This window comes from Canis lupus, chromosome 18, assembly GCF_011100685.1.
Source record: "Canis lupus familiaris isolate Mischka breed German Shepherd chromosome 18, alternate assembly UU_Cfam_GSD_1.0, whole genome shotgun sequence".
NCBI lineage: Eukaryota > Metazoa > Chordata > Mammalia > Carnivora > Canidae > Canis > Canis lupus.
In genome coordinates, this window is record NC_049239.1 from 34,888,634 (window position 1) to 34,903,607 (window position 14,974).

Here is a 14,974-nt window from a genome sequence, read left to right on the forward strand (position 1 = left end):
TCGGTCTTCTTTGGAGAATTGTCTGTTTATGTCTTTTGCCCATTTTTAAAATTGGATTGTTTTTTGGTGTTGAGCTATATAAATTCTGTATATATTTTGGATATTAACCCTTTATCAGATATGCCATTTGCAAATATCTTTTCCTATTCAGTAGATTGTCTTTTAGTTTTGTTGATAGTTTCCTTTGTTGTGCAAAACCTTTTTTTTTAATAACAATGTATTTTGTAAGGACCAAGATTTCTAGAATAAGAGAAATGAGATACAAATGTAGAAGCGCTAAAGAAAAAAGACAGTCTGTTAAATTTGAATTGAAAATCAATATATGAACTTGTAATTTAAAAAATACATTTCCTATCTCTGAACACTGAAAAGGCCTAGAAACAATGGTACCCAGTAGCAAAGAAAACATCTGTCATTCACATTTTGTTTCTATTACTATTTCCAAACTGAAGGAAACAAGGTACCTTGGAGAAATGACTGAGTCTAGGTCTGTGACAGGGAGGGTGCAGTTCTGTAAGAGGGAAGATACATAAGTGAGTCTAAGACATTTTGTGCCAGTAAGTTAGGAAGTTTCCCAAAACTAATGGCATCATGTCAAAAAGATAGGGAACTCAGTATAAAGCGACTTGTACTGGCTCCCAAAGAATAAGGATTACGGGATCCCTGGGTGGTGCAGCGGTTTGGCGCTTGCCTTTGGCCCAGGGCACGATCCTGGAGACCCGGGATTGAATCCCATGTCGGGCTCCCACGTCGGGCTCCCGGTGCATGGAGCCTGCTTCTCCCTCTGCCTATGTCTCTACCTCTGTGTGTGTGTGTGTGACTATCATAAAAAAGAAAAAAATTTGAAACAACTTGAGTCTTAAAAAACTCATGAATCTACAATGATACTCAAAAAGAGAAAGCCAGAAAAAAAAAATCTTTTCCACTACTTCAAGAAGGTATTATTAGATCAAATCCTTTACTTTAAAAATTTATCATTAAAGGGAAAAAAATTAAACAGTTACCCTGCTTTTTATAGTATTATTGAAGAAGAGTTCTTTTACACAGATCTTTCTATTAATGTAGAAAGAATAATAGAATTGAAACATTTTATTTAGAGACCAAGGATTTCACTATTAATTCAGGAAAGATTTATTAATAGACCATGAAATCATGGTGAAAATTTGTTGCAGGAATAGGAAATTGGCACTGTGCCAAAGCCTCACTCTAACTACCTGCTTGTTAACTACAAAGGGTGAAATATACCTAAAGGAGAGATCTGATAGTCACCATCAAAACAAGTGATCAAATTTAACATCAAATTAGTAGTTTGATGTATCTCTTGAAGTAATACAAAATGAAGTAAGTTCATAGCTATACTCTGACATATTCCTGCCAAAATGTTTAACCTGAATTTTATCACTCCTTTAGAGCACACTCTTGGATATATCCAGATTATGGGGCATTCTTAGAGAAAACCAGTCAGGTCTCTTAAAAAATAAAAAGATGAGAGGACTATTTTTAGAATAAAAGCAACTGAAGAGATTTAACTACTAAATGCAATACCTGAAACTTTATTGGATCCTCATTTGTAAAAAACAAAAACAAAACAAAACTCCTATAAAGATATTTTGGGGATACCTGGGAAAATTTGAATATAAACTGAATAGTAAATAATGTTAGGAAATAAGTATTAATTTCCTTAGGTGTGATGATGGTACTATAGTTATGAAGGAGAATGTCCTCATTCTCATAAAACATAAACCAATATATTTTTGGATGAGGCATCATGATATTTGTTTTTGCTTTCAAATTATTTTGTAAATAGCAAACAGCACGTATAAATACATACCTATAAAGCAAACATGCTAAAATGTTAGTCACTGGATCAGTGTAATGAGGATATAGGCATTCATTGTATTATTCTTCGAACTTTGATCTCTTTGAAGTTTTTCATAAAAATATTAGGAAAAAAAAGCATTTGAGTCAAACTTTGGAGAACAGAATGTGAAAGCTATTCTTTTATATGTGTATGAATATTATTCTTAAAGACTTATTCTTGTTTTTTTTTTTTAAGATTTTAATTTATTTATTCATGAGAGACACAGAGAGAGGCAGAGACACAGGCAGAGGGAGAAGCAGGCTCCATGCGGGGAGCCCAATGTGGGACTCTGTCCTGAGATCCCAGGATCATGCCCTAAGCGGAAGGCAGGCACTGAACCACTGAGCCATCCAGGCATCCCCTTAAAGACTTATTCTTACATTAATCATAGACAGACTCAGAAAACAGATTTAAAAAGTCTATGACACACAACCTAGAGACAGCTACTTATAATATTTTGATGTAATATGTGTGTGTGTATACACATCTCCAGTATAATGTGCACTATTTTTGTATTCTTTTTCAGCTAACAATATCGTGGATATCTGTCATTGAACATTAACATGTTTCCTGGCCTCACGACATTCCATTGTAGAGATGTTTCGTAACCTACTTAACGAGGCCTCCATGTCGGATGGTGCAATAAACATTGACATCTTTGTGTTAATAAACATCTTTCGTTCAAGCGTCTGATTACTTGGAAGGGTAAGAATTCAGGCTGTGGAAAGGGTGGTGTGGAAATAGGAGCAGAGGCACGGAGAGACGAGAAGAATAAGGCGTGCGTGGTGAAAGCCGAAGTTTACTTTTGGATACGTGGGCCTCCATCAGCGAGGAGGAGGAGAGGGGACAGCGTAGGATGATCTTTTTTTTTTTTTTTTTTAAGATTTTATTTATTTATAGACAGAGAGAGAGAGAGAGAGAGAGAGGCAGAGACACAGGCAGAGGGAGAAGCAGGCCCCATGCAGGGAGCCCGATGCAGGACTCGACCCCAGGTCTCCAGGATCACGCCCTGGGCCAAAGGCAGGCGCCAAACCTCTGCGCCACCCAGGGATCCCCCCAGGATGATCTTTAATTGGAAATTAGTTTGAGAAGAGACCTGTTCTCCCCTAATCTTGGGCTATGGCCAGAGCAGCTCTGAGCACTTTCACGTGTCCACCTTATTTAAATTGCAGATACTACTGTTGTTACTCGTATCTATAGGCAAGGAAACTGAGGCACAAGTTGCCCAAGGTTACCAATCCAATGAGAGAGGAAGCCAGGGTTTGAAGGAATGGGAGTCTGGCTGCGGGGCCTGAGCGCTATTATCTCCACTTTGCATACGAGGAATCACCGTAAGATGCTGAGCTTAATTCCCGGGGCCTTACTGACGTCAAAACTTTAGACAATTGCACATATGTTTGGATATTTGCATGTGTGCAAATATACACATCGAGTAGTGAAGTTTCTTATAATAAACAGTGCTTTAAACTTTGAAATAAAGATGAATGAATCCATAAAAAAAAACAACAACAAACTTTAGACAAAATAGGAGATAGTGACCGTGTAAGATGGATGAGAGCATCCCTAACAAGCACAGAAAGCATTAGTTCAGATGGTAGGAAAACCTCGATATGTCTCTTACGTTCAAAATATAGAAGGCAAAAAACAAAAACAAAAACAACAAAACAAAACAAAACAAAACAAAATATAGAAGGCTTCTAAACTTAGCATCGCTCCCTAAGATGGCCAGTTGGCCCTGAACTACACTGATTGGCAGTCAGGCTTCAACAGTGAAAAAACCCAGGTTCCACAGCGTGGTAATTAAGTTCCAAAAGGCGCGCGAGCCTGCAGGGTAAACAGTTTCCCGCCTCCCAGCCGGTTGCAGCCAGCTCAGCAACAGCGCCGGGAGCCCGGCGTCGTGACGTCAGCGCAGACCCTACGCCCACCTCGGCGTTCCTCCCCGCATCCGCGCGGCCGAGCAAACCGGCGCGTCGGGACCTTAGCTCCGCCCATCGCCCCGGAAGTTAATGCCGAAGCCACACCCCTCTCCTCGTCCGGCAGGGGCGCAGCCATTTTAATTCATATCTGAGTGGGCGGTGGCGATTCGCGTTGGCTGTCTGGCTCCGCCGGGCCGGGGGTAACTTTACTGGTTTGGGGTGGTTTTTAGTTTAATTTTTCTTTTCTAGCTTCGCATCGCGGGCCAGCTCTCCCTTTCTAGTCAGCTGAGGCCATGTCAGGAGACGGAGCCCCGGAGCAGGTGAGGAAAGAGAGTGGTGGGGCCTCGTGGCGACCTCTTCTCTCCACGTCTGTGTCGGTCCGGGTGCTCCAGCCATGTTCGCCTGAGGAGGGAATTGGGGTCTGAGGAACCCGGAGGACGGGGTTCAGCGGAAATGGTGGGAACCGGGGAGCGAGAGCTGACGGAGACGTGAAATTCTTGTTTTGGCTTCTCTGAGGCGTTAACGCGAACACTTGCTTTAGACAATAGGAAGCTGCTTCGTCCTGTTTAGGTTTATGGGACTACTCCTGGGGGATTCCTTCCTTTAATAACCATTTTTGTTTTGGCATTAGGGTGGTTGAGGATCGATTACTTTGAACGTGTGGCCTCTGTTTTCGAAAAAAACTTGACGGTGTTTCCTCTGCCCCCGCCCCCCCCCCTTCCGATATGCCCCCAGAGAGGTGACCAGTTTTGCGAAATAACGTGAGGTGAAACTCGTCTGGAGAAATGGTCTCTTCGCCAGAGCGAATGAAGCCGGAAGCAGTGTAGGAAAAAAAAAAAAAAGCGTGGTTAATGCTGAGATTTGGGGATTGTGTAGCTTTCTCCTGATACCTTCTTTTTTTTTTTTTCCCTCTCCCCCTGTCCGCATTTTCATTTTCGTTTTTCAAGCGATCCAAATGTTGCAGCATTTGATAAATCGGAAAACGAGAGGTCCTTTTTTTTTTTTTTTTTTTTGCCCCTTCAAATAAAAACGTCTCCTTTAGTACTGGACGTAAATGATCTACAAGCATTTTTAAAATTCAGGTACTTAGCGAAACGATTGAGGGTGTTTGGCTCTTTATTCAGAATTTTGTAGAGTAGTATTTTTGCCTCTTAGTTTGAAGGAGGAAACTGCTACTTCATGAAAGATGTCAGTCAGTTTGCTTTTCGATTTAAGTCCTGGAATGTTTAGGTAAATAGTTTTTTAAAATGGAGGCCCGCTAGCCTGCAGAGTCTCAATTTCCTGAAATTCCCTGTTGCCACGGTAACGAACTACACTTAGGTTTTTGTTTTTTAAGTCCCCAGCTTAGAAGGTAGAGGCTGTTCTTGGAGGTTGACAGAGGCCAAAGTTGCAGTTCCTCTTGAGTAGTCTGGGGACTGTAAATGTCACGTCGGGAGAGCTTGCTAAATTGAATTTTGTGTTTGCTCGTTGACTGAAACCTTGTTAACATTTTACATGGTTGTCTCGATGCCCAGGAAAGCAAAATCTCCAGTCTCAAAACCATAATATCACATCTGCTTATGTATACCTATGGTTATTCTGAGATGTATACCTAATTTTGTCACTTGAAACTTGAGGAGTAACGTCCTAAGGTTTCATTGAAAGTTTCCAGAACTTTTTGTTAGTTCCAAAATTTTTCTTAAATTATAAGGACACTGAAATGAAATGTCATGACTTTGAATATTTCCGAACTCTCTTGTTTTGAATGAAAGGGGATGGTGGTGAAAATTTACATGAAAAAAAGAAATTAAAAGTTTTACCGTGCAAAGGAAACTTAGTACGTGAGAAAAGTTAAAAGTGAGATGAATGCCTGCAATACAGTTCTTAACCTATAATCAATAACTGTTAACTGTTTTTCCAAACTTGTTTTATCTCTGCTTGCATATTTATTTGAAAGTAAGTCGAGACATATTTCAGGCCCTTATATTTCATCATTCTTTTACTTAAGGACATTGATGCAGTTATATAACCATACCATTTTCTCACCTAAAAAAATTAATAGTTTAACCTATCATTTCTAAAGCCTGGTTCCTGTTCACATTTCCCTAGTTGTCCCAAGAATATGATTCATAGGGTTTTTCTCTCTCTTTTTCTTTTCTCTTATCAGAATCTAATCTGGGTTTACATGCCCCATTAGTTTTGTCTCTTGAATAGTTCTCCTTCCCCCCCTTTTCCCAGGGACTTGTCTGCAGAATCCAAGACAATTTTCTAATAAAACTTATTTTCTGGGTTGATTTGATTTTTGTGTATGTGGTATCATTTAACTCGTCCCTTCATCTTTTGTTATTTCCTGAAAACTTTGTGGTTGGTTAGGTCTAAACTGAGAGCTTTGATAATATTTGAGTTAAATATTTTTGGGTAGAATGGTATAATGTTACATGGAAAGGCACTTCATGCTAGGTTGTTCCACTATTAATGGTGGTTAAGTTCGATTATTTGGGCAGGGAGATGATTGCTGGGTTTCTTCATTGTGAAGGATTATTTTCTCTGCAGTTAGTAATCTGTGGATTGACTTTGTATTCCTCAGTAGCTTTTTAAAACTAGTTATGTGTCAATTGAATCACTTATTACTTTGGAGGTGGCAAATGGTGATGTTAAAAATTCTATTCTGTCTTTACTGACTCGCTCATGTTTTTCTGTAAAGAATTTTTTTCCTTTCTCCTTTTTTTTCCAATATTCTTTTTGTAAAGATTTTATTTATTCATGAGAGACACGGAGCGAGAGAGGCAGAGACACAGGCAGAGGGAGGGAAAAGGCTCCCTGCAGGGAGCTTGATCCGGGGACTCCAGGATCACCCCCTGAGCTGACGGCAGCGCTAAACCGCTGAGCCACCCAGGGATCCCTCTTTTCTCCTTTTAAAAAATTATTTATTTTCAAACATTTTATTTATTTGAGAGAGCACAAGCAGGGAGGAGAGGGAGAAGCAGACTCTGCTAAGCAGGGAAGGTTGACATGAGGCTTGATCTAGGATTCTGAAATCATGACCTGAGTGAAAGGCAGACCATTAACTGACTGAGCCACCAGGCACCCCCTTAACCCCCCTATTTTTTTTAAGATTTTTTTTTAAATTTAGAGAGCCCATGCAAGTGGGCGGGGTGGGGGGAGCAAAGGGAGGAGGAAAGAATCTCAAGCTGACTCCAGCAGAGTTGGAAGTGAATCTCAGGACACTGAGATCGGGACCTGAGCAGAAACTAAGAGTCAGATGCTTAACTGACTGAGCCACCCCGGTGCCCCATTTTCCTTTCTCTTTTAAAAGGAGATGACTGTGGATTCATGGGTTTCTCTGTATCTAATGTTTAAAAAGTAAGCGATGGTTATTTTTCTTTTGGATGCTTAACTTGTCTTAACCTTTATGGTGTCTCCTGTATCTTTCCTCCATCAACCTAAAAGACGGTTTTTGATGTCTGATTATCAACAGTGTTATTATATAATCTTTTCTTTAATTTTGTAATGATTTCAAACATGTAAACAACGAAGAAATAGTATAATGTATGATGTTCTTATCATAGAGCTTTAACTGATGGCTGACCTTGTTTTTTCCCCATACTTTTCACTTGCTCTCCCCATCCTCATTATTTCCCAGCAAATCCCAGATATTGGTTTATTCAACTTTAACTGATAGTAATTGAAACACCTTCAATAGTAATTAGATTACACCTTCAAGAGTGACATGGTTAAAAAAATGATTCCACTAGTTTGCCTTGGAACTGGGGTGATGGGGTGGGGTGATGACTGCTAGGTTTCTTCATCGTGAAGGATTATTTTTCCTTTTGCAGTTAGTATTCTGTGGGTTGATGGTGGATCCCTCAGTAACCTTTTAGTCATTGAATATTTAGAGGAACAGGGTACCTAAAATGAGCTGAAATGATAGACAAGAAAAAGACTAAATAATACTAAAGAATAGTAAAAGCAAACAAAGAAACCAAAGCCACTCTGAATGGTGGTGCATTTGCTTTGGAAAGATACCAAAGGATGTGATGGACAAAGAATCTGGCAAGATAGGAAGTGTGGATTTCTTTTAGCCTTTTAGCAGTTGAAGCTCAAAGTTTGTTGAATAAGCCTGATTATATCTTAAATTTGTTATTAAAATATATATGTGGCTATTACTTTCTTGGTATTGAAATTTAGATTTGTGCCTTCTAGAAGGGGGAGATGATTTTGAACAAGTAGGATCACTAGCTAAGGTTTATTGTTGTGGCCCCCCCCCCCCCCCCGCCGCCTTTTTAAGCTTTTGTGAGGAAGTTCCATTTTGCATAGAGAGCTATTTAAATTACCTTGCCAGTTTTCGAGGGTATTCTTGATTACTGTTTTTGCCAGTTCAGTGGTGACAAAACTGTGCTTGTAAGTTCCCCTTCACTTCCCTAATGAAAACACATTTAGTTCCTGTGTGGAATTATGGCTATATTTTTGTCATATTTGTGTTTTACTGCTTGGTTCAACTTTTGATCTCATTCTTTTTAAGCTCCATTTTACCTTGTGCAGTACCCCTACAGCATTTAGCTCTTTGGAGTTGCTTCACTAGGGTTTAGACCTGAATTGAAGGGACTGCCGTTTTCCTTGCATCTAGGAATCTTGGAAATTCTGTTTTGACATTTAAAGATGTACAGTAAATGAATGGATGAATTTTGCATTTAAGCTCTATGCCATACATTACAAATTCCCATAGAATTTAATTTTGGAGGACAAAGTAAAATATTCTGGGCGTAAGAGTGGAGGGTTTCTAAAGCTTTATTAGATATGAAGAGAGAGAAAAATGTGTTCAGCCAGGCCTGTTCTTAGGAACCTTTAAATCCCTAAAATTCTGTTTCTGCACTCTTTTTTTAAAGGATTTTATTTATTTAAGAGAGGCACAGAGAGAGAGGCAGAGACATAGGCAGAGGGAGAAGCAGGCTCCCCACAAGGAGCCTGATGTGGGTTTCCATCCCAGATCCCAGGATCACGCCCTGAGCAGAAGGCTCAACCGCTGAGCCACCTAGGCATCCCTCTGCACTCATTTAATAAAACAAAATATAACTTCCCCTAGGATTAGGAAGGCATATAATACAAACAAAATGATCCTCACTTTGGAAAATTTGCATGACTTGAAGAAGCATAATTACCGGTAGTTCTTAAAGAGAGGAACTTGCAGCCATAAATCATCGTCTTTTGGTCAAAAATAAGTTTGGGACGTTATGGAAAATAATGAAAACTGTTCTCTGCTATGTACTTCTTAAGATGAAAGATGAATGAAAGATGAAAGACATATGGTGTTGAAACCTGAAACTTGATTTAGGATTTTGTTGGGTAAGCATTAGTGCTTACTAGCAGTTAAAAGGTAATGGTAGTGCCAAAAAAATTTTAAAGCCAATGTGGATTTTGGGGAGGGGAAGGACCAAGTATTAGACGATGTGTTCTTTGGGCCCAGTTATTTTTTGTTTTTAACAATTTTTTTGTAATATTCTTTCCTACATTTTCTCCTCCTGTTGTGATACTTGGTGTAACAATTAGGGGCCGCCAAAATTGAATTCATCTTTATCGTTATTTTTTCGGCCATGTAGAATACACTAGTTGGCAATAACTGTTCCTAAGAGAGATTGGTCTGTATTTATATGAGTATTTATTTTCTTTAGAAGTACAATAGAAAGGTGCTGTGTTAAGAGAGATTGCATTCCTTTAGTGATAATATAGGAGTTTCAGAGAATACAGTTTACATCCCATGTAGACTTTCCAGAATTGCAAAATACATGTTAAGATGTTTGTACCTATTGGGGATCCCTGGGTGGCTCAGCAGTTTGGCACCTGCCTTTGGCCCAGGGCATGATCCTGGAGTTCTGGGATGAGTCCTGCGTCGGGCTCCCGGCATGGAGCCTGCTTCTCCCTCCTCCTGTGTTTCTGCCTCTCTCTCTCTCTGTCTCACATACATACATACATACATACATAAATCTTTTTTTTTTTAAAAGGATGTTTGTACCTATTAAGTGGATAATTGCCAAAAACAGTTCATAGTTTTAAGCTTTTCTGCCGTTATCTCTAAATCTTTTCTGTTTAGGCCAGACCTAGGTGTGAATTTGAGTTTTTTTGTTTTACTGAATAGTTGGTAATGTTGTGAGAATTGATGTAAAAAAGGATTTAAGTTAGCAAATTTTTAGATTAATGGATAATTAATAATCCATAAATACCGAACGAATAAAGCTAAGGAGGACAACAGCACTGTGTCCAAATTGATGTTTTTCCAGTGTTTTACTTAGTTTATCTAGTGAATTAATACGTTGGCTACTTTTGGTGTAAAGCCACATTTTTTTGAATTCTAAAAGACTCTGGTCTTTATTTGTAGTTTGCATCTATTTGTTTCCTAGTGAATGAATAAACATTTAATAAGCAAATATGATAAGTACCATTATTTGGACCAACAATCTTTAGCCTGTTTTTTCTTAAGTTTTGATTGTTTACATGTTTAGTAGATTTTTAGTTTCTAGAAGGGTTGAAGAGATTATATGCAGGATACATACTCAGATTTATTTACAAAAAAAAAAAATCTAGTAGAGTTCTTTTACACTATAAAGGAGTACAGGACTAAGCTGGCATTCAGTCCTAATGTCACCTGTCACATAAACTAAAGGGTTTATTCTCTAGGCATATGAATCATCTCAGTTACTACTTGCAGATAATCTTGCAAAGTGCTACTCTATTTTTAATTTTGAATAAAGGTTATCTACCAAGGGAGACTTAAGACTTCACATAGATAGTATAGTTTATGCAGCTTTATTAATGTTTTAGGGAGGGAAACCTGGGTGGCTCAGCGGTTTAGTGCCTGCCTTCAGCCCAGGGTGTGATCCTGGAGTACCAGGATCGAGTCCTACATTGAACTCCCTGCATGGAGCCTGCTTGTCTCTCTGCCTATGTCTGCCTCTCTCTGTCTCTCATAAATAAATAAACAAAATCTTAAAAAAAATGTTTTAGGGAAAAAAATGGAATGACTTAGGTCTGTTGCCACTTTATTTTTCATTTTGAAAAATACATTTACAGAACAGTTCGATTAAGTAGTGTTTCTCCAAATGGAGTCCATGGTCTATTGAATCATAATCACTGAGGTGATTTATACAAGTATGTGTGTGTACAACTTAATATCAGACTCTGTGAGACTGAGATCTTCATTTGAAACAAGTACCATACGTGATTTTTATGTAAATGAAGCTTGCAAACCATGTAGGAGTTGAAGATACCTGAACCTTAAAAGTTGTTTTTGAATATATTCTTGATAAAATAAGTGGAGAAAAACCGTAGATTGTTTGAGGATGGTTAGGCTTTTGATAGGATTTTATGGTTTTCCTTCCTCTACTGTATTTAATCAGTCATTACCCTTAATAGTGGTAGATAGTCATTACAAAACCATATTTGAGACAGATCCTCTACTTCTGTTGGTCATGGTCAAAACCTATTTATGCAGGATTAAATCCTTTAACTTACCATCTTCTCCTCTATACTTTTTGTGTTCATCACTTGGCTTAAATTTTCACTGACCTTTATTTTAATTTAACTTTGAGATGATGTAGCGTAACACCCTCCTCATTTACCATGAAAGCAGCTATTTGGAGAACTACTTTTTTTCTGTGAAAGTTGTACTCCCTGGTGGGAATGGGAAGAAGAAATTAGATTATTTTATTTTATTCAGCCATTAATCATGTTTGTCATTTCCCCCCTCCCCCCTCCCACCTCCTGTTAATCAGCCCCTTAATATTAGTTAGGCTGCCATATAGAAACTGGTTTGCAGTTTCAGTAAAGCTTAACTTAGAGTTTTTCAGAGGCTATATTGAGCCATCCACAGTTATATGAAAAGACCATTAAAAGTGTTTTTCACTTTCTCAACTACATACATAGTCGTATACATAGTTACATAATCATACTTCATCCAAAACAATATATTGCAATAGATTGAAAGCTGAAGCAGATAATGTCTCCTATTCACCCGGATATTAAAGAATCACACACAAAATAAACTGCCATGGTTTTCAATTATTTTTTTTTTTTTGTTTTGGAAAATATTTTTAAAGAAGATCAGTTTATCTTAAAATGAACTAAAAAACTTTCTATTTTAATTTCTATTATGTGATGATATTGATAGGTATAGCCCACATTTCTAAAAATTTTTCTTTTGTTCTTCAGTTTTTGAGAATGCAGAGTGATTTTTTACAAAAAGTTTGAGAATCGTTGAAATAGTACATAGTGCCTGTGAGGCCCTTGTCAAAGTCTGTTTCTCTGGGTTAGCTTCATAAAAACAAAGTTTTAACATGGTAAGTGGAAGAAACCCACCTAATGGGAGAAAACTTGTAAATCTGATATTTAATAAGGGACTTAATAGATGTATCTATAATACAAAAGACTCTTGCAATTCAACAATAAAAAGATAACCCAATTAAAAATGGGCAAAGAATCTGAATAAACATTTCTCCAAGGCGAATGGCTAATAAGAGCATCAAAAAATGCTGAACTTGATTAGTGATCAGAGAAATGTAGATCAAGACCACAAGGAGTTCCACTTTACACCTACTAGGATGGGTATAATCATCAAAACACAAGTGTTAGCAAGGATGTGGAGAAATTGGAACCCTCCTAAAACACTGTTGGTCGGAATATAAAATGGTTCAGTCACTTTAGAAAAGTCTGACAGTTCTTCAAAATGTTAAAAATAGAATTCCCTTGTGACCTAGCAGTTTTACCTGAGGTGTATACATGTATGAAAACACAAAATGATCTCCACTCAGAAACTGGAAACAATCCAAATATCCATCAGCAGATAAACAAAATGTGGGATTGTCTATCCATACAATGGAATATTATTTGGCATTGAAGAGAAAAGTACCGAAACATGATGAAACTTGAACCTTGGAAACATGCAAAGTAAAAGCCAGAAACAGCACATATTGTGTGTTACAACTGACATTAAATACCTGCACACCCTGGAGACTGAAAGTTTTGGTGGTTCCCTGGGGGTAGGGGATTGGGAAATGGTGATGACTATTAGTATGGTTCTTGTTGGGTGATTACATGTTTTTTAAAAATTTATTGTGAATTGTATACTTGAGATGAGTGATTTGTGTATGGTCTTTTAAAGGCATTTTAAAAAAGAAAATTTAAAAAGGTCAATGTGTAATGAATTTACCCTTCTTTCATACTTTTAGTTAGTTGTATACTTGTTATTATTCAGAGAAATTAAGTATGTTAGCAATACCCTACCACTAGAAAAACAATTTATAGAACAGATGCTAGAGATAATTCCTGAGTAACATTTTGTCCCTATACAAAAAACACATCGTGTAGTTTACAGTTTTTCTGGGTTTTGCACCCATTTGAAATAGTGAATGTTGGTATGTATCTCTGTATATGCTGTACAGTTGTGTTATTTTTCTGGTTTTTACAATTGTGTAAATCAAAGACATTCCCAAAGTCCTACTAATATCATTGGTAATGTACATGGCTTGGGAAATAGTCCAGTTTTTGTTCTGCATTTGATTTGGGGTCCATCCTACTCCCTTTAAGATTCCCTAAAGAGGGACCCTTGGGTGGCTCAGCGGTTGAGCGTCTGCCTTTGGCTCAGGGCGTGATCTCAGAGTCCCACATTGGGCTCCCTGCATGGAGCCTGCTTCTCCTTCTGCCTGTGTCTCTGTCCCCCCCCCCCCTTTCTGTCTCTCATGAATATAAAATAAATAAATAAAAATAAAAATTATTTTTTTAAATAAAAAATAAATAAAATATTTTTAAAAAATTCCCTAAAGAATGGTAATGGGGAGGTCTCTGCCTTTGGCTCAGGTCATGATGTTCAGGTCCACAGCATCAGGCTTCCTGCTCAGTGGGGAGTCTGCTTCTCTCTCTCCCTCTGCACCCCTTTTTCTGTCTCAAATAAAATCTTAAAAAATGATAATGGGATTAAAGTTTATTCCAAAGGCAAAAGCTGGATTTTTGATATAATTTCTTATTGTAATAAGTTTTGGGGATTTATAACCATAGGATAGTTGTTCTTTTGCGATACTAAGCACAGTTTCGACCTCATTCCATTTCAAATGAGCATTGGAAACTTGTCCTAAATGTTCTTAAAGTAACCTATTCCTCTGATCTGGAATAAATTTAGGAAATAGTAATACAGTGCCATTCCTTATGGAGGTCCAGTGTCTTGTGGAATACTAGTAAACTGTTCAAATTTCCTTTGCCCTATAGAAATATGCCCAGGCAAGAGAACAGAAGTATGCTCTTGGCTACCCGCCTGGTTCATCATGATGAATAACTTTTTATTGTAGGAGTTAAATGTGGCCATAACTACCAGAGTGTATTCTTGGCCATTCTGGGTAGTTTCCTTGTTAATTAATGTACTTGATTGAGAATTATCTATGTAGATTGTTTTACGAACTTACATCCTTGACAAGAGGAAAATATGTAGGGGTATAACAGATTCTGAAAAGAGCTGAGCTGTGGTTCTGTCAGATTCTTACTGGACATTGAGAAGATTCATATAATTTAATTATATTTCTTTTTTTTTTTAAGATTTTATTTATTTATTCAGAGAGAGAGAGAGAGAGGCAGAGACAGAGAGAGAAAAGCAGGCTCCATGCAGGGAGCCTGACGTGGGACTTGATCCCGGGACTCCCGGATCACACCCTGGGCCGAAGGCAGGCGCTAAACCACTGAGCCACCCAGGGATCCCCTAATTATATTTCTTATTATGAAATGGAGTTATTACTTAAAAAGGAGTGATTAATGCCTGATCTAGGAGATGCTCAATAGCTGTGGGTTTTTGTTTTTGTTTTTTTACATCTGTTCTCCATCCTTTGCATGGGGTTCTTAGGTGCATTGTAACCCCATCCCTGTGGTGTCTGGTTAGAATTTTAGGGGTTCTATGAAGTTGGGTGGGGAAAATAAAAATTTTTTTTTTTTTTTTACTAATCTCTAAAATTGAGCTTTTCCTTCTATTATGAATGTAGGCAAGAAACCACACTAGCAGCATTAGCAACAACTGTAACTGGTTATAAATATTACAAATATTGTCCTTATCATTAGACTCATTACTAGATCCTGTTATTTAATGTGTTATGTATTATTGTGTAAAACTTTGAAAATATTTTAGTGATTACATTTCAATATAATTGGTTTCCTTTGAAGTCTCTCATAGTTTGTGTATTTTGTACAC

General features: G+C 37.9%; 1 protein-coding gene across 3 annotated transcripts in view; it reads left to right on the top strand.

Annotated features, from left to right (window-relative positions):
* Positions 1–3,873: 3,873 nt before the first annotated feature.
* The window catches only part of CSTF3 (cleavage stimulation factor subunit 3), a 69,969-nt gene continuing 58,868 nt past the window's right edge, over positions 3,874–14,974 (top strand). For 2 of the 3 annotated variants that reach the window (XM_038563074.1, XM_038563075.1), the window contains exon 1: positions 3,874–4,097. Coding sequence is in view for 1 of the 3 variants with exons in the window: in XM_038563073.1 (XP_038419001.1) it covers positions 4,071–4,097 (27 nt within the window). In the remaining 2 variants the exon portion in view is untranslated. The remainder of the gene's footprint in view (positions 4,098–14,974) is intronic. The other variant, XM_038563073.1, reaches the window with a different exon arrangement.